The sequence below is a fragment of the Falco peregrinus genome, chromosome 1, assembly GCF_023634155.1.
Source record: "Falco peregrinus isolate bFalPer1 chromosome 1, bFalPer1.pri, whole genome shotgun sequence".
Taxonomy (NCBI): Eukaryota; Metazoa; Chordata; class Aves; order Falconiformes; family Falconidae; genus Falco; species Falco peregrinus.
Window position 1 is genome coordinate 49,522,589 of NC_073721.1, and position 23,883 is coordinate 49,546,471.

Genomic DNA, 23,883 nt, shown 5'->3' on the forward strand with positions numbered 1-23,883 from the left:
AGGCACACCGTAAAGGTTGGGCTCTGTACCTGAGAAATTAAAACTTGTACAAAGAAGTCTCCTGTAAATGTTAGTTTAGGGCATAACAGTACAAGTGTGATTTGTTAGCCTTTAACTAGGACTATAAATGTTTGCATTCAGTTCTTTTATGTCAAGAAACCCTTAATGAGGATAGAATAAATGCTGTTATGCTGCCCATAATCACTGATGATACATTAGCCAGTGGAGAACCTGCTAAGTTTAAGGAAATCGGGGAAGTATTTAATGCCTGTATGTATGTATTTAGCAACCGTAGTGTTTTCTCTCTAGAAATACACAGTAGGATTAATAGGATGGGGGAACACGGCAAAGGAAAGGATGATTGAATGATGGAAGTCCCCAACCCACAGCTGAATTAAGGTAAAAGGCAGCAACGAGTCCCACTGTCACCAGTTCCAGAGCAGGAGGTGTAGTCTGGAGACCCAAGACAGAGTCCTCCTGATCCCAAACTTCCACCTTCATTCAAACAACGGCAGCCAGCACCAAGGCACTCAGAAGCTGTACGGTCCAGAGCTGTTCCGTGTACCTATCGAACCTGGCCTGGCCTGGATTTCTTCATCCCAGTGGAAGAGGGATAAACTGGTTATCAGCACGAGTAGCAAATCTTAAAAGCTATCAGAAGGTACTTATCAAGGACAATGACACATTAGCTTCAGACACAGAACACAACATCTCTTGCTTATTAATTCTCAGATGCAAGAGCAAGTACCGCAATCTTTTTTTTTTTTTTAAAAAAAAAAAAAGCAGCAGCACTTCAAGAACCGCTTAGTCTCTGCTGGAGCATTATTCTTCCTCTGGAGATGAGGCACCATAAACAGCCACGGCATTCACCACCAAACGGCAAAGGAGTTGAGGAGAGCCTTCAACTAGTCGCTTGATTATGATCTTGCAAAACTCAGGGCAAAAACTTAGTGAAATAAACTCTGATTTTGTGGGATTTCCTCTTTGAATACTTATCTTGGTGTCTCAGAACAGCCTGGGCCTAAATATTGGATAGCTCCATGATGTGTTTGTTTGAGAAGTCAACTCTGTTAATGGCAAAACAGCACGAGGCTCTGGCAGCACGTGCTCGCACCTCCCTCGCCTGCTGCCTTCCTCGTGTGGTACGAAGCAAGCGGTTTCTTAGGACAACGTGAGGGATAACGCATCGCAGGGCTGCTGCAGCCCCCTGGGTCGTTACCGTTCTCCAACAGGAACGGGACTGACCTCCGTGTCCCCAGAGCTGCAAGCCGCGAGCCAGGGACAGACACAAGGCTTCCCAGAGGAACCTTAGCTGCCAGCGGGGCAGGAAAGTCAGGCAAGATCAGCGCCACAGGTTAAATGTTACTGCTCTGAGGCACGCTATGCTACTCAAGCCGATACTGGTTAAAGATGCACTTAGGGACCAGTGATGGTTTAAAAAACAAATTAAATCACAATACCTCTTTACCTGTTGTGAATGGGCTGGGGTGAGGAGTGAAAGCTTTGTGCTAAAGGATCTCCACTGGCATGCAGACAAAGCCGACAGGCATCACTGGCTTTAAAATTCCATTCTCCCAGCAGTCATAAATCAGGTTAAATAAACTGGCAATGGTATACTGAGTATCTACTGCCTTGAAAGACAAGGAAAATAAACATTAATGCTGCAACATTAATGCTAGGTGTACTAGAGCTTCTACACGTCTACAGCATTAAAACTGATTCCAGGGAAATTCAAGACAACTGCTAGAAGTAATCACGAGGAATTAATCTAATGATACCATGCTGATCCTTTTGGTCAGCCAGACTTAAAGCAGATCAGGATATCATTATGGTTTCTAAGCCAGTATCAAAGAAATGTTCTCTGACTTTTTTTAAAAGCACTTACACGTGGTTCTGGAGCGCGCTCTCAGCTTTTCCGCAGTCAGGTGAATCTCTCACTGGTGAACTGGTCAAGGACTTGCAGCTTCCACTTAGAATGTTTTCTCTACCACTGTGAATAAACCTTCTGTTCAGCTCTTACTGAAAATTGATGTCCTGTTCCCCCCCAAACCCCATCAGCACTGGGAATGAGAAGATAAAAGCTGCCCCAGGTACAGCACCTGGCCCCAAACTATGCACGCGTTGAGTGTCGAGGCTCCTGTTTGTTTTACTAGATACTATCACGATCTAAATTTTCTTTCTTTGCAGATACACTGAAGTAATTTCAATTTTCAATGCACAGCAATAAAAAACTAAACATTTCTTTAATACAATTATGGTATCACTTCCAAGGATATTTACAAACAAGGCTAATTATTTTACAGATGAATGTGCTTCTGCTGTTCTAGGCTGCTATATTAATATTATTCTCTGCCAAAGCACTATCATGCTTAATGCATGAAACACTGAATAGTAAGGACAGCTGACTTGTTTTAACATTAGCTGAAAAAAATTTGCTCCTACTAAAAATCAAGGAATGTTAAGAAAATATGCATAGTCATCGAATCAAGGAAGCGTAAGCACCAACCCACACATGCATTGCTGGAGACTGATACCATCAGGACAATTCCTTGATTTCTCAAATAGCTATATAGCACTTCACACACAATTAGAAGTGTCATGAATCACAAACAGGGCAACACATCTGAGTGTCTAGATTGGTACTCCGAAGAACGTAAATACATAAACTTTGGATTATTTGACAAGTTAACAAGACAAACTGTACCAAGTAACTATACACATTTTGGAGGTATTATTCCTCTAACACTGCATAGGAAGTTGAAAAGGATTCTTCTGCTCCCCAGAGGAACTAGATGCCAAAGAGAGAAAGATGTTTTTTCTGATAGGACAGTTAGAAGGCAGAATAAATTTCTGGGCTCAGCCATGCTACATCACTGGCGTATTTCTGAATTTCTTGATGAGAACGTCAGGGTTATACAAGAATAGATTCACCAGACCCCATGACCACCTGTGGAAACCATGTTAGCCATAGTGGTGTTTGGGTTTGGGATGCTTTGTTTGGGCTGTTATTATGGAAAGAGAAACTGTCAGCTGGGAGTGATTAATTCTGTGTCAAATTCTGTAAAACACCATTACTGTAGGAGGGAGACTCTCCATTCAGTTGAAGATAGGGGAAATGGCTCATGGTTTTGGTAACCAACTTACACTGGAAAAGATGATTCCTGTTGGTAGAGGCTTAAGTGAAACAAAAGGCTTATATGTTGGCAAAAGCTAGGAAGTAGAACAGTTCAGAAAAAGAAAGAGGGGCAGAAGACTTAGGAGCATTGGACATTATATATATATTAGTGTTCAATCTAATTGCTATTAGTTTAATAATTATTACATATAAAAATTCTTCTTAACGATCCATATTTGACCCAGGCAGCCAGTATTACCCCTCTGACTGCGATACCGTTAGAACAGTTAATAGGCAGTTATTCTTCTAGACTTTAAGTGAAACTAGTATAAAGGCCAATTTCTTTCCTGTGGCTAACCGGCAGACGCTTCACTCTGCAAGAAGGTAGAACCACAAATTATTCTGATAGTTTTAACATTCTGCAGCAAGTGCCAGTGCTTATTAAAAAGCAAATGAGAGCACTACAAGCCGAAGCCTTCTCTACCCACCAAGACCATTCAAGAGGCAGCTCCGCTGTTCCCATGCCCGCTTTTGGGAAATCACACAGCTGTCAGGCAGAAAGGACAGCTCACACCGCGTGCTTAAGACTTCAGTTCCTTTTCAGTACAAGGAAGCGTGTCCAGCTGTTCATGCTTCAACGGGGTGCATTTCCATACTGCTTTATAAACTCGCTCTTGCAGATGTACTCCTGTTTCTGGAGCATGGAACGGGCTCTGGCCTTAAGAAGTTTCTAGAACCGCCGGTGTTCTATTTACAGGGCCGTGGACGATGTCTTCCCCCTCCAGTAAAGTCTGTATTCCTGTGCTCTGTGTCCTTTGAGACTGAAGGGAGCTTATGCAGTAGAGAAAATACTTTCAACCTTTACATAGCTGTTCTCTAGAACACAGGAGAATCACAGAACGTGCAAGGTCCTTGCAATAACCTCTTGATCCATTCAGGATCTGTAAGTAAGAAAACAAGTTGTTTAAAGCTGGGGGCAGAGATGAACACAGGAATGATGCCCGAGATGGTCAAACCCCGAGACTGTTTGTATATGTTCACCATGCAGCATTAACTAAGAATTCAGAGGAATCCAACTCCATTCCTGCCTTGAACTTTCAAGTAATGCCAGTTTAACTTCCACTTCAGTAGGAGACATAATTAAGGTGAAACAGTGCATGCTATATCATTACATACTCATTTTATTTCTTTTTTCCTATGTAGCTGTTCAGATATCATCACCATGCTAAAATGTAGTGTTCTCATTTTCTTAACTGAAATTAGATCTTCTGCATAATGGGAGTTCTTTGTTCCCATTTCTTTGTCCCTCTCCAATATAAGGAAATTAAGTTTACAGCCTCTCTCTACAGAGGTTTAAGCTGTGTAGTTGATCCTTAGTGCTGACTGGAATACCCACATACTATAGGGAGAGGAAAAGTATCACCTACACTTTAAGGCAAACTGTTAGAGAGTACACCATGGGTTTTTTAAAGTGTACTGGTTGGGAAGAAAAAATTTTCTTGCACAGCTTGTCCTTCCTCACATTCTGAAAATGCAAAGCCAAAAGGTTGACTGGCCCCTGCCGCCTGCCATTATTGCCTCTGAACGACGTACTCACGGCAGGTCTGGGGCCGAAGCCAGCAAGGTGCCAACTGTTTCTTAACCTGTGCTGGATCAATACGGCCTGCACCGAAATGGAATGTCAAAGACCTTCAGCTCCTGCAGATCTGGATGCTAACAGATTCAACCAGAATATAAACGAACCGTTGTAGCACTCCAGCACAGATTATGTGTTTTGCCAGCTCCCATTAAAAATGCAGTATTTATAAAAACGCAGTATTTATAAATGAACTTCTGCAGTCACTATTTTGTAGTTAACGTATGCCACTAATGCATGGACAACAACAGGACTCCGTGAAGCACAGGGTACCGGTACTTCACATGATAACTGCCTCAAAGAGAAAGGTCTGTGAAACTAATTCAAGTCATTTTGCAGATAAAACTTAAGAATACATAATCCTGCCCTTTTTGGCCATGGGAACAGTTTACCTTCTGGGGTTGGATGCCGTGCAATGCTGTCATGAAGCAAACACCTCCTGTATACCAAACTCTGGCAGGACTGGTACGTTAGAAAGCACCTGTGAAAGGACAAATAGTTTTATCAAGAGGCTTGGGGTTTTATTGTTTTGTTTTGCGACCTGCTGTTAGGCCCTGACTGGAGGCTGGGTTCTGTTCCCAACAGACCTTGCTTTCTGAGAGTAAGGGCAGTAATGAACCACATTAAACATGAAAATTAATAATTTATTAATTCAGGTAAATGAAACTGCGCTAGCGTACCCTATTACATATGGTCACAAAAAAGAAAAAGGCCAAAAATCAATAATACCATTGAAAAAAAGTTTCAGCGTTGGCCAAAAAATTTTAGCATATAGTAGAAGAGGTGAAAAGCTTGAGAGTCACTGCACAGGGGAAGACCCACAGTGTCTTTAAGGCAATGACTCTTTAGCCAAGCTAGCATGTAGTACCTGTTAGGCAAAGGTTTTTCTTTGTGGCAGACTACTGACTGGCCAAGTCTGCAGGGACAATCACCATGTACTCAGCACATTGATGTTGGAAGATTTCCTTTTCTAGATGTTCCAGATCTTGTCTGATTTCTCAGTGTGGCTGTTTCCAATAACCTTTTGTTAAATTACTTTGTTTTCAAATGCTTTGGTAGCTAAAACAAACCCTCCTTCCTGTGCTGTTCCAAAGGATGACTTGTGCTTTATTTCCCCTCACCTACTTTCTCCCTGCCCCCGTCCTCCCCCTACTTGAAGGAAAAAAGGTAAAATGATCAAAATCTTAAATTTTGATATATCTGTTTATATTTGATTTTTTGATAAAATTATTATGTAAAAAACAGTGTACTGGCAGGAGAACCAAATCCAGTCTACAATGTCTACAAGTTAACTGCCAGCAAAAATCGCAATTAACTGCAGCATGGATAAAACATGCTTCGTGACTTTTTACTCCAACACTAGGAAGTGTTTTAAGTTAGCTATTTAAGTATGGTTAAATTACCCAAAGGGCAGCAAAAACTCTTTAAGACCCAATTACCTGAGCCAAATATGTCCGTTGGAGCAGACCGCCTGTTTGCGATCGGTGAACGGCAGGATCTCTTTACACAAGCTGCAGTGCTCTGGAAAAGTCTGTTTGTTCATTTTCTTTAAGATATGCCCAATCAGCACCTGGGAATACACAGCAGTCAGCATTGTGCACAGCAAGGCAGCTGCCTACTGAAAGGTGGAAACATTCTTGGGATACTGAGATTTCAGAATATGATACAGGGTGCAAAGATCTATGCTCACCGAATTCCAAGAAATAAAAGTGTAAGAAATAAATACCTTGATAGTTATTAATTTATTATCATTTTATTGTTACCTCCTAAAGATTTCTGTCCCGCAGTAAAGGGATACAGAACTTATGAGCAATAGTGTTATGGTAAGCTACTGGCAAATTGTAAAAGCACTGAAGAAATTGGTATCACACCACTTTAGAGGATGCCACTGACCATTACAGCAATGCTTTTTCTCATGCCTCTCACAATGCATGTGCTAAAAAACGATCTCCTGTTCCGAATTACCTGGATGTGTTCTTCAGCAGTCATCTTAGAGCAAACATAATGCTTATAGTAGAACACTGATGTGATCAAATTTGTCTTTGACATTCCAATAGATATAAAACACATCCCAAGGACCTTTAAAATGTGACAGCAAACTGAAGAGGTAAACCAGAATTTGGAAGCCAGCTTTTAATAGCTATAAAAAGAAGAATCTTGTTTAAAAGATACAAAAAGCAACTTCTCCAACCTTCAATTCATAGTAACTGGATGCTAGAAAAACACAGTTCTGCCAGAATACTTTCCTAGTGAACTACTGATGGCCACACCGTGTGGCCTGCTTGCTTCCAAGACCAGCAGAGAGGCCACACGACATCAGTAATGGAAGTGTGCTTCCTTCCTCTGTCTTTCTGGATGCAACGTAAAGGTTGATTTTTAGAGTTCAAGTGATTTAAGGACTTAGGTACTGAAAAGACCTGTCCTCTGCTCATACAAAGAGATACAGTCTGAAACATTCTTGTCATCACGCCTTAGGAGCGGAGAGGCTGATGGTAGTGTTCCCGCTGAAGCTTCCTTTGTCTGACATCTATATCCCGAAAACTTCACTGCCCAGCGCAAGGTTCACTGATCCCTTATGTCCTGCCACAAATGCTTACTCTACACGTTGCAGTAGTCAGGATACTGTCCTTGCAGTTATGCTTTTGTTTTGGTAGGGAGTATTGCAAGCGTGGGAAGAGTCCTATCATGGCCAAGCATTCAATTATGGTTATTTATTGTAGTTGAATAAATGCAAGGATGCCTGAAGGTTCAGGCCATGTATGTCATAACAAAGACGTTCAGTCAGCTTGGTTAATTGGAAGCCCTGCATGAAGGTCTGAATCACTGGATTTAACTCCTGACCACCACCCCCTTCCAAACCTCTGGAACTGATCTGTCCACTGAAGGTGCACGGAGTAATGACAAGACCTGAGCTACCACCTGAACAGTCCCAGTACTTTCAATTATAAATACTTCAAGAAGTGATACTGCAAGTCTTAAAATTAGAACTGCAGACACAACTGACTAGAAGAAATACCTCCTAAGTTTAGTTTGGGAGAGATGAGAGATTAAATGAGCTTAGCCATTTAAACAAACATCCCTCTCCATCAGTACATGTTCTAAACCGACCAACAGCAGCGGAATGGCCACAGTCCTCTCCCTTTTTCTGCAGAAACTCAGGCATGCTCATTCTTTATTGTCCCTGATCCAGATTTCAAGATCTGTATTTATGTTCCCTCCTACTCCGTCATTTCAAGGAAGGACACCTTAAGCTGTATGCTCTACAGAAGCTGACTGGCAAGGATGACATGATCGCGGTTCTCTTTCCCACCCCAAAGTTGTATTTTCATTTAAGGATACAGAGGGGAGAGAAAGAAGAAACTTGTAACACCAAACCCCCGGAGCATAGAGGTGCACTTACGCGTGCTGTTCTGTCATCATAGCCATCATCGGACATTAAGAAGTCACAGACTCCTCTGGTGGGAATACTGGTGTTTTCTGTAATCCATGTGTGTAGATAAACTTCTCCCAACACCCGTTTCATGTGTTCTCGTGTCAAATGCATTTCTACTGCCTCAATTTGAGCCTGTATCTCAAGGAGCTTTTCTTCCATTGGCTCACGGCCTCCTATGTCACTTGACTGAGGAAGAGAATCATCTGCAGTGTCATCTATGTCCATACCTTTGCCCGTGTCACATAGGCTCTGCTTGCTGGCTTGTTTAGAAGTTCCTTCCTCTTGATCATCTTCAGTGCTGCCCATCCCAGGGGAATCCGATATCAAGATTTTTGCATCCTCGTGTGAAGGCCTCCACATGACCTCTGAGGGAGCTTTCTGCATCGACTGGTACAAAATCCTTAGGAGAAATAGCTTAAACCGCCAGAAGTAAGTAGAACCACAGCTCTCAATCTTTTTATCCAGCGCTTCCTGTAAGAATTGAGGAATATGTTTATCCTTCAAAATTTTCCAGCGTACAAGATCGGTCAAGTCCACTTGCCGGAAAAGGTTCTGAACAGAAGATTCCAAGAGCTGCGCAGCTGCCTCCTCAAAAGTCTTAAGGGTTACAAACTGCACTTGGTAGTTTTTGTTAACTGGGTGCAAACCGTTAGTCATGCCCTCTGTCGTGATAACTGCCAAGTACGCACCGCACGGGCTAACGGCTATTCCGTGAGTCCTGACAGAGCCAAACACTTCCGAGAGCTTAATCAGCTGGTGCTCAAACTTTAAAGCAACGTCTGTGAATATTGGAATCAGCTGCCTTACCTTCCCGTCACTGGAGCACGTATACACTGTGCCGTTCTGTTTATCCGCAGTCATAGACACAATCGGCAACGCATGAAGCCCTGTCACGTGGGAATTATGGACATTCAGACCAGCTTTGGATATCAACAGGAGACACCAAAACACGTAAGCTCCTCTTGCAGCCACCACCAAGCTGCAACTACATTTCTGGTAGGGGTGGTAAAGAGGAATACATTTGATACTATGCACGGGTAACTGGTCCATTTCTTGCCATAAGACTACGGGTTGTCTCAGTGTAAAGTAGCCTTTGACTGCTTTTAGATTGACAGGAAGGATCTTAACCGGTCCAAAAGCGCTCCCTACAATAAGTCCGCTCATCTTTCGGTTGTTATGTTCATATTCCCACCAAGACAACACGCTTGGGGAATTTATTCCAGACTCTATGGTATTGCAAGAAGTAATTGATTCCTTACCCAGAAATGGAAGCTGGAACTGCCAAATGGCAATGTTACCGTTTTCAAAGAGTACTGCTAAGAGCACGCTACCGACATCCCGGCATTCATTGTTGTGTTTAACCTGCTGAGTGGTGCAAATGCCTGACCACTCCATGCGCACTGGAGTCTGCATGCTGTGCCGCCGCTGAAATTCCGAGAAGTCTCCTAGTTCTCCCCTGGGAGTGTCAGCCTTAGAAAGTTTGTAACTGGCTTCGCACAGACGCTCCCCATAGATTTCTGTCAGGTCCACCAGCTGCACCCACTGCAGCCTGTTGAGGTTTGCGTGGATGGTCAGTCGATTGTCCATGGTTAAAGCGGCAAGCAGGCACCTTCCATTTGCGTCGCAGCCCAGCGGTGACCAGCTGGAATACTTGAATCCTCGCATAGGCGGCAGCGACTTCCCCTCGGGATTGAATACTCGATCCAGCATAAAAGTTTGGCTAACCGTCGGATCCACTGAACTTGCAAACTTCTCCTTACATTCGGCTACCTCCTTTTTTGGACCAACCTAAAAGATAACAAAAAGAACTTTTAAAGCAATTGTAGAACTTTGTTTTAGGAAGACTTCCCTGGAATTGACTTCCCTGGAATTAACTCCCATTTGAAACAGAGCATCCCCTATCAGCACCTGTATCACACTATCCAATGGTTAATTAACATCGCTCTTAAAGACTTGAGCTTCACTGTTGGCTTGAATCTGGATAGTTTTGACTGTCAGCTATTGAATCTTTTGTCTGCTGAATCAGCGAGCCTGTTTTCATGTGTCTGTTCCAAGCGTGTACATGGCATAACACTCAAACTGCGAAGCACTCTGTTGCAGCTCAAGTTATTCCATATTCTCAGCATGGTCTGGGGGGAAAAAATTCAGATCTGCAACAACAGAATTATTATTTAATGAGATGTTCACCCAGACCTGTTGCCCCTCCGTGCTATGCAGCGTTAAAATGTCAGCTGCACCCCTGAAGCCCAAAGCAGCCCCTGCTGCAAAAATCTTTCTGCTTAGGGAGCAAACCAGGAAAGATTTCTACTTTGGAATCTTTGTCCTCGGAGTACTGGATCCCGAGCGATCCTTAGGAAACCCGGTATGCTTCAGGATCCCTGAAATCCGCTGGGTGCCGGGATACGTCCCACCCCGGCACTCCGGGGCTGCCGCTGGGCATTTCACTTCCAGACCCACCGAGGCAGCAAGTGCTGCCCGCGCTGCGGTCGGCTGTGCGCGGGGGGGCCCGCAGCTGTCCCACCGCCCGGGGGCGCGGATCGGGGGCACCGGGGCCTGCCGGTCCCTGCCGCCGCGGGGGGCCGGGCCGTACCGGGCCGCTCACCTTGAGGAGGCATGCGGCGGCGGGGGCGGGCACGGCCGTGCGGTGGATGACCATCTCCTGCCCGCCGCTGTGCACGTCGCTGAGCTGCTCCAGCACGGCGATGCTGCGGGCCGTGCTCACCGACACCCGGTGGTCCTCCGACCAGGCCAGCGGCTCCAGCCCGCTGACGCCGTGCTGCAGCCGCACCGCCGGCTCCCGCCGCACCGCCGTCAGCCGGAACCCGGCGCTGGGCGCCGCCGCCGCCGCCTCCTCCACCAGCGAGTCGAGCCCCAGCGGCGGCTCCTCCTCCCCCGCCGCCAGTGAGGGGCTGCCCCCGCGCTCCGCCGCCGCCATCTTGCCGCCGCCGCTCGGGCCGCTCGGGCCGCCCCGCGCATGCGCCGCCGCCGCGCCGAAGCCCCCGGCCGCCCCGGCGGGGCTGCCCCGCCGCTGCCTGCGCCGCCCCGCGGGCCCGGCGCCGCGGCCGGAAGGGTCGGGACCCCCCCTCGCCGGGTCCCTGCAGCGGGGGCCCCGGGCCAACAGCCGTGCTCGTGCGAGGGGGCCCCTCCGCCTCCCTTCCGCCCTCACGGGCTGGGCCCGGCCCGAGGGGCGGCCCCGGGGCCCTGCGGGAGGCGGCGGGGGGGCCATGGCGGCGGCCGGGCCGCTGCTGCTCAACCTGCGCTCGGCGCCGCGGGGACGCGGGCCCGCTGCCGCCAGCCGGGTAGGTGCGGGCCGGGCCGGGTCAGCCCAGCCCTCACGGCCGGCCCTCTGCCGGGAGCCGGGGAGCCGCCTCGGGCCGGGACCGCGGCTCTGGGCCTCGGGGGGGGACACGGGCCGGGGCCTGGGGGGGGAGGCACGGGCCGGGGCCTGGGGCGGGGGGGGGGCGAGACGGGCCGGGGCCGGGGCCTGGGGGGGGGGGCACGGGCCGGGGCCTGGCCCGGGGGGTCCGTGCTCAGCGGCGCGGGGGGAGCCAGCCTGCGAAAAGTTATTAAATGGAGACTTTGGTTCGGCTCCCCCCGAGATGGGCCCGGTACCTGCGTAGAGGCCTGCGCCCCCGCGGTGATGGCTGTGAGGAGCGAGCTGGGGGCGGGGTGGGAGCTGGGCTGGGCTGCGCTTCTGTGTGCTGAGGGGGGCCCTGCGCCCCCCCTGTGCCTTCCGAGGGAGGGGGCTGCCTCTAGGGGAGGCTGGAAATGGGGGTGGGGTGGGGGGGTCGTGTGGGGAGAGCTGCTACTCAGAGGGATGCTGTGAATCCCAGGGACGACAGCTTTACTTTCCCGTGTTTGAGGAAAGGAGAACAAGAGTAAGTTAACTAAACATTTGTAGTCATAAAATTATTGCTGCAGGGATTTAGGGTTGTTTTGGTTATTCTTGATTTGTAAATAGTTCATAAAATATTGTGCAAAAGTATGTGAGAGGTAAGCGTTTGCCAGGATTTACCCTGGTTATATTATGACCTGGTTTCAAAATGACCACTGTCATTTTTCCGATAGTGAATTGATTTCCAGAAATGCACAGAAACAAGTGAAAAAAGCTACAGAGCTTGGAAGCGGTGTGGTTCTCAGGAGGGCACAGAAAATCAGAGTGTGCAAGTAGGAGCGCAGAAGAGAGAGAGGACAAAAACGGGGCAGGGTTGTGCTGGCATTTCACATGTTTTAGGAGTTTTGCAGTTGGGTCTGGAAAAACAATTTCATTGAAAAAAGGCTGGGGGACACTGAAGAGCTTTGGGGACCAAAGAAAGTTAGTTTTCTTTTTCACTGTCCCTGGAGGGATATGGGAAGAGCAAAAGTTTAGCTTAAGATGACTGGGATATCAGTAAAGTAAACTGATTGCTGCAGAAGACGAAATAAAGAGCTCAGAAATGCTGCAAGTTGGCAGAAGCCTAAATTGGAGTGAAGTACGGGCCACCCCTCCAGCCCACAGAAGAAAGAAGCCTACGGGGATGGCTTTAATGTAATCGGGAGATTTGCAGAGCTTTTGAGATAGGTTTTTAAAGTATGTTCTGCTCAGTTACTGGAGAAGCTAGATGAAAGCCTTTAGAGATGAGCACTAGATGTGACTTCAGATTTCCCTTTGTAGTTCAGAGGTCTCAGGTGCAGTGGTGAATCTGTTAAGAGCAGCAACTACATAGCTGCAAAAATTCAAACTTAGTTTCTTCAGTCATGGGGTAGGGGATTCCAAAAATAAGGGCTCTATCTGTGGGCTGCTGTTTGTGCTGAACGTGATATCATGTTGTTAATTCTCAGTCGTTAATTAATTCTTTCTGTCTGGTTTGTTAATGTTAAAGCAGTCTACCACTCTGAAAAGAAAGCTCCAGTCACCGCATGGAAACCCACCTTTGAAACGGAAATGTAAGCCATCAGTAAGCGCCTTCCAGAAATGTCCTGTAGAAGCTGACATCAGGGAGAAGGAAAGTTCCTCACAGAAATCTCTTCCTAAGAAGCAGTTGACTGACAAGCGAAATAAAAGCCAGAAAAGCAAACCTTCCATTAAGACGTCCAGCCTGTTCAAAAACAACCCTGAGATCCCAGAAGTTCACAGGTAATTTAGACAAATGGGAGGAAAAAAAACCCCTTTCAATGCCTTGAAATTCAGTGTCTTGAATTCTTGCCCTTGCTTGGGCAAAGCAGTTGCTGGGTACACCTAGTTTCATTGCTGTTTACATAGAATACTGTCGTATAATTTTAAACTCACTGTGTGCTTTGTTTTGGTGTGGTTTGTTTCCCCTAACTCAGAAAAGCAGTGCGGCAAGTGCAAGAAAATGTTTTCACTAAGGATTCTTTTAGCCAGTTGGACCTCCATCCGCATCTGGTGAGTGGCTGGAAGGCTGTGCGCTTTGAAACATGCATTTTTGGGTGGGGAGCAGGTTAGAGAGCTGAGAGATGCAGCTTTATTCATGATGGCTTGGACAGGCTTGCCAGTACTCTGCCTGATTTTACTGCAGTCTCTTAGCTCAGTGCGCTGGCTGGTGGCCTGACCCATCCCTAAACGCACTGACTCAGCACCCTTCACTGTTTGCAGCTGTAATACCAAAGAACCACAGAAAACTATTCAGGAGTGTAGTATTTGAACAAGTCTGATATTTTGTGATGTACCACAATGGTGTAATTCTAATTAACTAAGAAGTGTTTTGAGAACATGGGAACTTTTATATCCTGTTGTTCTGAACCAGTAATGCAGAGAACAAGCATCAGTCTTCTGGTGTTTGCTCCGTCTTGCACTACAAGAAGTTACAAAAGGAACAGTTTGACAATGAAACCTATTTACTGCTCTTTATTATCTCTCTAGATCTCCACAATAAACACAGTCCTAAAGATAAGTAGCATGACCAGGTAAGCAAATTGACATAAAACCCATGCACTTTGCTACCCCTTAAAGCCAATGATCTGTGATTGTTTCATTATATGTAATTGGTTTGTGAAGACCACAGTACCTGTTAAGCTGTTGCATTTGCCACAGGGTCGGTTGCTTTCAAAATTTGGGATGAGAAGTAACTTGTAAGTTACACAGCAAAGTCAGTTGTCACAGCTGAAGACGGAACCTTGGAGTCCTGTGTTCTAATTTGAGACTTGAATCATAAAACATAAAATTTTTTCAGTTTATCACATCTGATGCCTATCTAGTGGCTTTCCTTAGAAATCATCTCCTCTGATGTAGCTTCACAGCAGAGATGAATGCATGGAATTTGGGGTAAACAGCTTTGAAACAGTCACTGTATGTTCAAACTTTAGGATTCTGTCCTGTGTTGCATTTGTATTTCCTAACCCGTTCCGTTTGTTACGCAGTGTTCAGAAGCAAACAATTCCTGTGCTCCTGCAAGGCAAAGATGCTCTAGTGAGATCTCAGACTGGTTCAGGTCAGTATTTAAATGCCAGTCTCCTTCCCTAGGGCGTATTAACCCGGATCCCAAATACAGAATCAAAACCTCACATTCCCAGTACAGCTCATAAAAATGACGGGCTGGGGTGCCTGGCGTGGGACTGCTGTGACACAGATGCTGTGCAAACTTCAGTAGTAGCGCAGCGGGGGGACTGAACATTGATGTGCAGCTGTCAGCCGTTGTGTGGGGGCCTATTCCAAGCTCGTGCTGGGGCTGCAGAGCCAGGAGGCCAGCAGAGCTCAGCAGCACAAGCTCTTACCACACAAATTGACATGCTTGCTCTACAGCAAACTATGTCTGGATGTCTAGTTTTCTTGGGTGGGTGGGGATATTTATTTAGATAGGTCTTAGTGGGATATCACCACCTGTCTTTTGTTTAATTTAACCCTTTGCTGAATTGCCCGTCAGTCTTCAGTTCTGGACACTTTCTGCTTAATTAAAACTTTTCCAGACTTTGACCTCTGTTTAGGAATGGTGGAATGAATGGTTCTTTAATTTGCTGGAGTGCCATAACTGCCACGGGTTTTTTTTTGATGGAGAGTCTTCTCATTTTCTCCCTTTTAAAAAGGTAAAACTCTTGCCTATGGGATTCCACTTGTGCAGTCTTTGCAAGGAATGGAATCCAAAATAAAGGTAGGTGCAACAGAATTAAATATATTTGCCTTTGATATTAAGATTAATAAAAATAAAATACAGCTTTAATCTTGTAGTCATCAGTGTCTCTTCTTGATACAAAGATCAAGCAGGCTCTTCCCCTTTTATTTGTGCATGTGGCTTATGTGATTCTCCTGTACCTTGAGATACAGGTGACAGAAGAACAAATTACACATTCCCCATTACTTCATGCAGTAGGCTGAATTGTAAATAGGCTAAATTGTCAAGTTTGGAGAAGGTGGAGTGCCAAAGAGGCAATGGTCTGGGAGAACTGAAAACAAAGGTTACTGCCATGTCTTTAGGAGTAATAAGTTTCTAATCTTTGACATGGAGTGAGATTTGATGGTTGCTCCCAATTTGCATCATCTGGTTGACCAGAAAATGCAGCTGCAGTTCTGTCATCTCTTGTGCATTTTATGGAAAGAGGTCATCCTGACTTTCCATATGGGTTGAAATGTTTCCAGCCTATCCTGGGTTGTTACTTTCTGCAGCTACTACCTACAGATTGTTGCTGTGTATCAAACATGAGAATATTTCTGCATCTTGGAAATACAAGAGTGAAACAATACACATATGGAATAAAACGTTGGGTATGACTCTGAGCAGGTTTCCAAGCAGGAAAGAGAAGGCAGTGTGCTATTGGTATTTGAAAGACTGTTGATTTTTTTTAAAAGCTATGGGGTGAGTACCCCAAACTGTGTACATACTTGTACTAAATTCAGAATTCGCTTTGTTGGCTAATAGCAGTTAGATGTGGAAAGTGCTCTGATTATCACTGCTACGTTCTTCTTAGTGGACCTCGTCTTCTTTGTTTGCAGCGCAGTGATGGGCCTTACGCACTCATATTAGTCCCAACAAGAGAGGTAGGTGACCTTTTTTCTTTTGATTCTGTCTGAATCTGAGTGTTTGAACACTGATCTTTAGTGTGTAGGTGTAGGTCCACCAGGGACTGTCTTAGGAAACATTGTCCTTTTGCTGAGATCCTGCCCTCACAGAAAAGGCATTTGCTCTCTGGAGGTGAGTTGTTGTTCCTGTTCAGCACCATACCAAAGTAAGGAGGAAGGAATCTCTTAAATTTTCCTCATGCAGTTGGAAATAATTGTGAAGACTGGAGAAACCCTAGCTCAGTGCATGGGTGGGAGAAGCTTGCCTAGCTCACACAGAGAAGTAAGTAAAACCAATGAAATAGCTTTGTAAATGTGTAGGTTTATACAACCATTTCATTTTTAAAGGCCTTTTTTCAAATTCATAAGTGAATGCTGAAGATGAGGCTTCCAAGAGCTGGTTTCTCCGCTGAACTCTTCTATTTGATTTGTATTATTTGCAATTGCAAAGGTGATTTCAGAGGAGATTTATCAACTGGGTTGGGTGGGTTTTTTTGTATGTCAAATGATAATAACTTCCATGGGGAGAATTGATTGCAGGTATCTAGTTTGGGGCACAATATTTTATGCAACCTGCAGTGCAATATCTCAGCTTGGTTCCGTGAAAGGAGAAAGCTCTGAAGCTATTAACATTTTTACAGCAGCAAACTTACTGCCTCTCTAGGATGCTGTATGAATACTAAGCACGTAGGAAACATGCTTGTGAGCATGTTTAAAGGGCTTCCATTGAGACTACTTACGAAGATAATTTGTAATTACAGTTGGTATTACTTTTACTTTGTATTGAAAGCAACGACCTTTCTTGAGAGCTTGGCAAGTAGTAGTATATAGCACATGTAGTCTGAGCATTTAAAACACTTTACTCCCATAACTAAGGCCTGCTCACAGACTCCTGTGAGTGAGTTGGGGTGGCCCCATTTGCCTTCTCAGTCTTGCCACAGCAGAAATGGCTGTCGGCAACACGTGAAACCCAGGAGCTAAATGCTTCCCACTGACGGGGCATTTAGGTTTGGAAGCGTGGTGCGTACCACTTCTGTTCTGACTGGGAAACCAAGAGGTGTAAAGGTCCAGTGGTATGGTCACTCTGCGGGTCAAGTGAGGGAATAATGTGGTCTGCCCTGACTGCCAGAAGATAACTAACCTCTGAACTGCATTCCCTTTTCATAGTGGTTTTCTTCCAGAAATTACGCCATTTTCCTTTTTACTTTTCCAGCAGAGCTAAATCTTCTGTGCCTTTAGCTTGTTTTCTCCCTGGGGCATTCACAGAAGCCAGCAGAAGTCTCTGTTGTCCTGAGAGCTGGCTTGTGGAGCTGAACCAATAGAGAGGTTTTTGAACAGGTCCAAATGTAATAAAAGAAGGATTATGCAAGAGAATAAAATAATAAGCAGCTTCTAGAAGAAAAATTAAGGACATATTTAGAACTCTGATGATATACGTAACTGGATTAGCTTACAGATTTTTGAGCCAAAGGGGCTTGTAGTCCATCTTTATAGTCCAGGGACTGTTTCAGAGCTCACTTTCTTTTGTTGATTTCCATAGCTTGCACTCCAAAGTTTTGATATAATGCAGAAACTACTTAAGGTAAGAATTCGGTGCTTTGTGTTCTTCTTATTCTTTGAGCCTCTTGCTGTAAGATGCTAAGCGACTTCAATTCCTGTGAATTCAACTGGATGTTTAAAGAAATCCAGCATCTGGCAAGATGTGTGGTCCTTAAAGATAAATCTGTTGGCCTTTAAGTGTGTGATTTCCCTGTGGCATGTTTTAAACTATTACGTGAACAATTAAATGATTAATTATGGCACCCTAGTTGCATGTTTTCATAAACACGCGTAGTTGATTTTCACAGCGTTTTGTGTTTAGAAGTACCTGCAGTTGTTTCAGTCTGAGTTATGAATGGAAACTCTCACATGACAAGTACCCTTTTACTGAAGCTAATACTAGACAGATGGGTTTCAGATGGAGAGCAGAACTTAGTGAACCGCTTTGGCAATGGAATGGCTGGAGAAACTCGAAGGCTTTGAAAATCATTAAATGATGGTGCTTTCCTTTTAATTGAAGCAGAGCATCTTACTAGATGGGCTAGAAGGTATCTGAATTGTTTGTGATCCATATTCCCGCTCCCTTTTCTGTTTTTTTCCTTGAAATAATAAGGCACTTTCCAAGTCTTTAAGTGCTGCAATTGCCCAGTAAGATTTTGTTGTGTCATGCTGAGGTTTCAAGTGCTTCAGTTGTCTTCCATAGTAATTAGAAGTTATTACAAGTAGACTTCAAAGGATGAAGTCTGGACTTGACCCCCTTTAATTTTTCTTTGTTACATATAATGCGTAGTAACCGTCAAGTCTAGTGTAAACTGTCATAGTGACCCAAAATAGGAGATTTAGATCGTGGTCGGACTGGACCTTGGAAGGGCTGGACAGCTGGAGGGTGTAATGTGATTGTGTAATTACGGAGAGAGAAAAAGGCAAGTTGAGCTGCTCCTGACACAATTACTCCAATGCCAACTTTTAGGTTGTATTGCCTGGATCTTGCTTAGGCATCTTCCTTATTTTCAACCTTAAAAAGAAAGTCTTTTTGTAGAAACTATGTTGTTGGAGCGTTTCTGGCAAGCAGTGACCCATGGAAACTTAAGCCTATTTACCAGTCACACATTTGTGCAATCCCCACAAGCTGTGCTCTGCTTCTGTCCTGCGTTTCCTCTTGAGTGAGGCAGTGGCACTACCATGCTTTGATTATCTCCCCTGTAAATATTGAGCAATATTGGATTCAATGAAGGATCGGACCTCATTGAAGTAAGCGGCATAAGCTCCTGCCAATATCAATGAGGCTGACATTTAATGTTCACAGACATGGTGACTGCCTGCACGTAGGTCTGTCTACATATATATAAACTTCATAGGTCCTGTGTTTTTCTTAAATTTTCCTTGGCCACAGGAAGATACTGCTTAAAGGCAAGATAAAGAAATAGCATTGTAGCTTGTCTTTGAACATTTAGGCTCCATGGGGAGAAGGAAAAGAAATACTACTCGGTGATTGGAAGTGGTGCAAAAATGATTGCATTGTGTCTTGTAGACGATGTGGGAAGCAAGTTACTTGGCTAGAACTAAAGGTGCCATTGATATGTAGCTGTGGGTGAGAGAGTGCATGTAGACTGTATCTGAGAGATCAAATCAGATGCACGCTGCTGTCAGCTCCACTCTTTTCTCTTTTTGCCAGGAAACATTATTTTTGGATTAGGCTCTCTCTTTTTATTAGGAAGAATCTATATTGGTCTTTGTTTTCCTTTCTGTAGCCATTTGCCTGGATTGTGCCTGGAGTGCTAATGGGGGGAGAAAAGAGAAAATCTGAAAAAGCCAGGTAGGAAGCCAACTTCCTAAATTGTGTTTTGGGTTCTTCTGCTCTATAGCGTTTTTATCTGTTACTCTTCTTTAGAGTGCTTTTCTTACTGGGAGAGAGGATTGTGAGTTGGGATCAAGCTGTGATCCCCCTGGATCTTACCCAGACACAGTGACTGGGTCAGCAGGAAGTATTCACTTCCCCCAGTTGGATCTATTTCTAAAATGTTGATGAGCCTTCTGAGAAGATGATCTCTTGTGTCAGTATTTTTTTTTGCCTTTTCTGACAAACACCTGTATTTGCTTACTGCCGAGTGCAGTCTACAGTATTTGTTATGGGGGAAATTGCTTTCTGGAAAAGAGATTTCCTGGTGTTAAAAATCTCTTTCTTTTCCCTTTTCAAGAATTGAATTGTAAGCTGGTAATCCAAAATGGAATTTTCGTTTCTCTATATGCAGACATACACAAGAAGTTTACTCTTGACTAAAAAAAGTACTCAATTAGAAAAGAAGACCTAGCTTCGGTGTGTAGATTTATTTATTATTTTTAATTATTGATATTTTTTCCACCCATCCTTATCACTGAGTATGCCTCTGAGTGTCAGTGATGATCAAGGATAAAATTTAGCTGTGCAAGAAATTTCAGTTTTAATCAGTGAGAAAGTACTGCCTCTGCTAATTTTACGTGGACATGACTATTTTTTTCTGTAGTTTCCAGTTCCTATCTCTGGGTTCTATTCCAGAGTTACTGCTAACCTGTATGTTTTGTTTTCTTTTCTTTTTTGGTTTTTTTTTTTCTTTTTTCACTTTCCTTTTTTTGTGTGTTTTTTTGTTTTAATCTAAATAGATTACGTAAAGGGATAAATATCCTCATTTCAACTCCTGGTCGCCTGGTTGATCACATCAAGTCCACAGAATGTATTCATTTCCGACGCACTCAGTGGCTGATTATTGATGAAGCAGACAGGTAAACTTCCAAATGTTCAGATATGGAAAATAATTATGATACCCTCTGCAACGTAATTCACTAAATATTTTTAACAAAATGAGAGAGCACACATGCAGTCTCAAACCATTTATGCTTGGTGGCCTCAGCCAAGCACCAGATGCCTGGAATTAGGAAGAAATGTTTGCTTTGGACAGTTTATTGTACAGTTATTCATTTCAGAGATTCTCTCAGTGTTCTCTGACACATCTGACCCTGGCAAAAGTTGAAGATGAAACATGAAGCTAGATGGACCAAAGATCTGATCGGTGCTAGCCCTTCCCCTGTTCCTAATTGGCTCTGTATTAAGATTTCCTCATCATTCCTTCCTGCAGCATCTTTCATCACCTCTGCTGGTTTTGTAGGATCCTGGACCTGGGCTTTGAGAAGGATGTAGCTGTGATACTCAATGCTTTAAATGCTGGGAGAGACACACGTCAGAATGTCCTGCTCTCAGCCACCCTCACAGAAGGTAGGTTACAGACAGATAGTGTCTTTTTTTAGCTGAATAATGCACAGGCAACTGCAAAATAGTTGGTTGAGTCTGATTATAGTACAGCTCAGTCTGAAGCCCTCTGCAGAAACAGAATAATGCCTATTGATTTCTTTGGGCTTATGACACTTGTCCTTTGTTACTGCAGTTTCTGTCAGGGTATATGCTTACATGGTCCTTACATCCGTCTCTCAAATTCCAGAGCAAAGTCGTCATGAACCTGGGAAGCACTGATTTGTTTGTTTGCTTTACAAATACAGAATTAAAGCAAAAAGCTAACGACAGGACAAGACAGCTGTGACTTGCTCAGTATCAGACAAGAAGTCAGTTGCTAAGGCAGGAATTGAGCCAGGTCTCATGAGTCCTGCACTCTTGGTAGAAGATCTGGGGTGTTTTCCCCACACGCAGACAGCGTTTTGCAGTTCTGGTTTTCATCTGGTCAAGACGTTTATGCAATGTAAAATACCACAGCTGGCTGAAGTAGTGTCTTGTCATGCTTTTGGTGGAGTCCACAGCAACTAAGCCTGGCTAAGTCCTGACAAGCCTGAAGTTTGTGGAGGTGTTCTGTCTGTCTGAGGCTTTTCACTGGAGTTGCATTAGGGTTTTTTTTATGTGAATATTTCATCACGCTCCCCAGCAGCACCCCACACCGGACCTCATGTGTTTTTCATCTTCTGTGCTTTAGGAGTGACACGACTGGCCGATATCAGTTTGAATGATCCCATCAGCATTTCCATAGCAGATGAAATCCAGAAGGCATTCCAACCAGCATCACAAATAGAAAGACAAGCCAGTAGTTCATCAAACTGCATGGAGCAGGAAAACTTTGCTGTTCCAGAGAAGCTCAAGCAGTATGTCATGATGGTTCCCAGCAAACTGAGGCTTGTCACATTAGCAGCTTTTATCCTTGAGAAATGCAAGGTGAGTCTCTGCTTGCATTTATATTACTAAGTAGCCCTTCACCCTTTCCAACTCCTTTATCTGTTACTCTGCCAAGGATAGTATGGATTAGATCTAGGGCTTTGAAGTGCATCTGGTATACAGCCGCAAGAGAGCTGAGGTACTATTGTGTCTTTCATGCTGGCAGTGAGATACCTGTGCAGTGTGTACTCCTACTTCTTTTGTGGGCTCAGCATTTAGTAACCGACTCCGTAATCCTTTCCTGGATAATTATATCTCCAGAAGTGGAAGCCACCTAGATGTTATGATGATCAGGGAATTGGGTGAGGCCCGTGGAGGTGATCATGTGCACTTTTCTTTTTTTCTTGCAGTTTGAAAAACACCACAAGATGATAATCTTTTTCTCCAGCTGTGAACAAGTGGAATTCTACCATGAGCTCCTTCTAAAGGTCCTTTCAGGAGGGCTAAAGTTGGAGCAATCTGAACGTTCATCTGTCTCCTCTGCGCACTTACAGTTTCTACGACTGCATGGCAACATGGAACAGGAAGTAAGCATTCTCAAGATGTCAGAATACACAGTTTTGTTATTCCCTATGATATATTATGTGGTTATTTTGGGGAGGAGGGCAGAAGAGAGGACAGAGAGTCATTTCACCTCTAGGGGCCTCACTCTTCCATCTGCTAATGAGAATAAGAATATCGTCCCACTTCTGGAAAGTACCTCGGTAGCTATATCTGAAAAACACAGCTGAAGAGGCAAGAGGTGTTATTTCAGCAGGCTGAGGCAGCCGTTCTGTATTCTCAGTGGGTGCACTCAACCATTTATGTGTCCATCGTTCTCTCTCACGCAGTCAAGACAAGCTTTTAATGCCAAAGGAAAACCTCATCCGAGCCCCAAAACGTTACTACCCAATAAGTTGCCCCCATTAGGTGAGGATGGAGCAGTTTGGCTTTGATTTTGAAGAACAGTGTGTTGACAGACTGCTCTTTTCCCTGGGATGGAATAAATAGCGATATATACAGCGATTACGCAAAAATAGGGCTGGGTTTTAGCCAGATAGGCCTGGATGATGAGATTGGAGCTTGCTACAGAGGATTGAGAGGCCAGAAGAAGAGTATCGAATGAACTGTCACTGCAGCATTTCTCTGAATAGCTCAGGGACCTCCCTCAAAAGTTCAGCCCCTGATCCTGCCCTTGTTCTGCGATGGAGAGAGTTACCGCTGTACTCTGAGCTGCACAGCAGAGATGGCAAATGAATAGAGCTCTTCTGATGAAGCAAGAGGTGAAGAGCCATTGTTTTTCTCACTCATTCCCATCCTGCAGAGACCAGAAACATGTGCTTTGCTGTCCCTGCAGTCTGGCCTTTCCTCAACCTGCCTGCCTGAGCAAGTGAGCAGGCCTGGTCTGGCCCAACTCTACCCTGACCAGCTGTTAAGCCAACAGAACACCACTAAGTAGCTGGCACCAGGGGAAGGGTTTTGCCTTTTTAGTACCCAGTGTGTAATTAGTGCTTGATGTCTTCAAATTAAGAGCATTAATGGAGCTAAATTGTGGATCCCATATGGTACTGCTGAGCACGGCTGCTGTCATTGTCAACAAGATACAGCGTGCTCTCTTCTCTAATTTTTGTCAGCAGAGGGTTCAGTGTGTCGGCAAGGCCTAAGTTTTTCCCTTCTTTCCTAGAACAGTACCTCTAGCTGAGAATCAAGTGTGTAATGTTTCTTCTATATCATCAACATAACGGGACATTCACTTAACTGTGAGCTACAACTCTGAGGAGGGAGGCTTGAAATGTGGAAACAAGGATATTTTGGAAGGAGGACGCAAAAGGGACAGGAAGGAAATGGGTATGGTGTTTCTGAGGCTAGAGACAGCCTGAGCTCTGGCAAGGAAAAGAGTAAAGGGAATCGGGTGAAGGGAGTATGCATGCGCAGTGTTTCCCCGCAGCTAAGGAGAGGGAATGTGGGTAAATAAGGGGTACTGGCAAGGAACGGT

General features: G+C 44.7%; 2 protein-coding genes across 8 annotated transcripts in view; one reads left to right on the forward strand and one right to left on the reverse strand.

Moving 5' to 3' along the window:
• Positions 1-3,428: 3,428 nt before the first annotated feature.
• GTF3C4 (general transcription factor IIIC subunit 4) lies at positions 3,429-10,624 on the reverse strand. The gene is made up of 4 exons (XM_055793572.1): positions 10,544-10,624; positions 8,152-9,972; positions 6,191-6,321; positions 3,429-3,489 (listed from the first exon to the last, which is right to left on the reverse strand). The coding sequence occupies exons 1-4, from the start codon at positions 10,622-10,624 to the stop codon at positions 3,429-3,431; spliced, it is 2,094 nt and encodes a 697-aa protein (XP_055649547.1).
• A 172-nt stretch (positions 10,625-10,796) lies between these two features.
• DDX31 (DEAD-box helicase 31) overlaps positions 10,797-23,883 on the forward strand; it is a 51,064-nt gene continuing 37,977 nt past the window's right edge. For 2 of the 7 annotated variants that reach the window (XM_055793992.1, XM_055793993.1), the window contains exons 1-13: positions 10,797-11,483; positions 13,047-13,300; positions 13,495-13,570; positions 14,048-14,091; positions 14,545-14,615; positions 15,208-15,272; positions 16,112-16,156; positions 17,718-17,759; positions 19,468-19,532; positions 20,357-20,476; positions 20,860-20,966; positions 21,673-21,908; positions 22,259-22,435. In XM_055793992.1, coding sequence (XP_055649967.1) covers positions 10,833-11,483; positions 13,047-13,300; positions 13,495-13,570; positions 14,048-14,091; positions 14,545-14,615; positions 15,208-15,272; positions 16,112-16,156; positions 17,718-17,759; positions 19,468-19,532; positions 20,357-20,476; positions 20,860-20,966; positions 21,673-21,908; positions 22,259-22,435 — 1,953 coding nt within the window. In that variant the 5' untranslated portion in view covers positions 10,797-10,832. The remainder of the gene's footprint in view (positions 11,484-13,046; positions 13,301-13,494; positions 13,571-14,047; positions 14,092-14,544; positions 14,616-15,207; positions 15,273-16,111; positions 16,157-17,717; positions 17,760-19,467; positions 19,533-20,356; positions 20,477-20,859; positions 20,967-21,672; positions 21,909-22,258; positions 22,436-23,883) is intronic. The other 5 variants (XM_055793994.1, XR_008745502.1, XM_055793989.1 and 2 more) reach the window with 5 other exon arrangements.

Coding starts and splice junctions, on each gene's coding strand:
- GTF3C4 (XM_055793572.1), bottom strand. CDS start 10,624: ATGCCCAGCGGCAGCCCCGGAGTGCCGGGGTGGGACGTATCCCGGCAC. Junction 9,973..10,543: donor GGGATCCTGAAGCATACCGG/GTTTCCTAAGGA, acceptor GTTATCTTTTAG/GTTGGTCCAAAAAAGGAGGT. Junction 6,322..8,151: donor ATGATGACAGAACAGCACGC/GTAAGTGCACCT, acceptor GTGTATTCCCAG/GTGCTGATTGGGCATATCTT.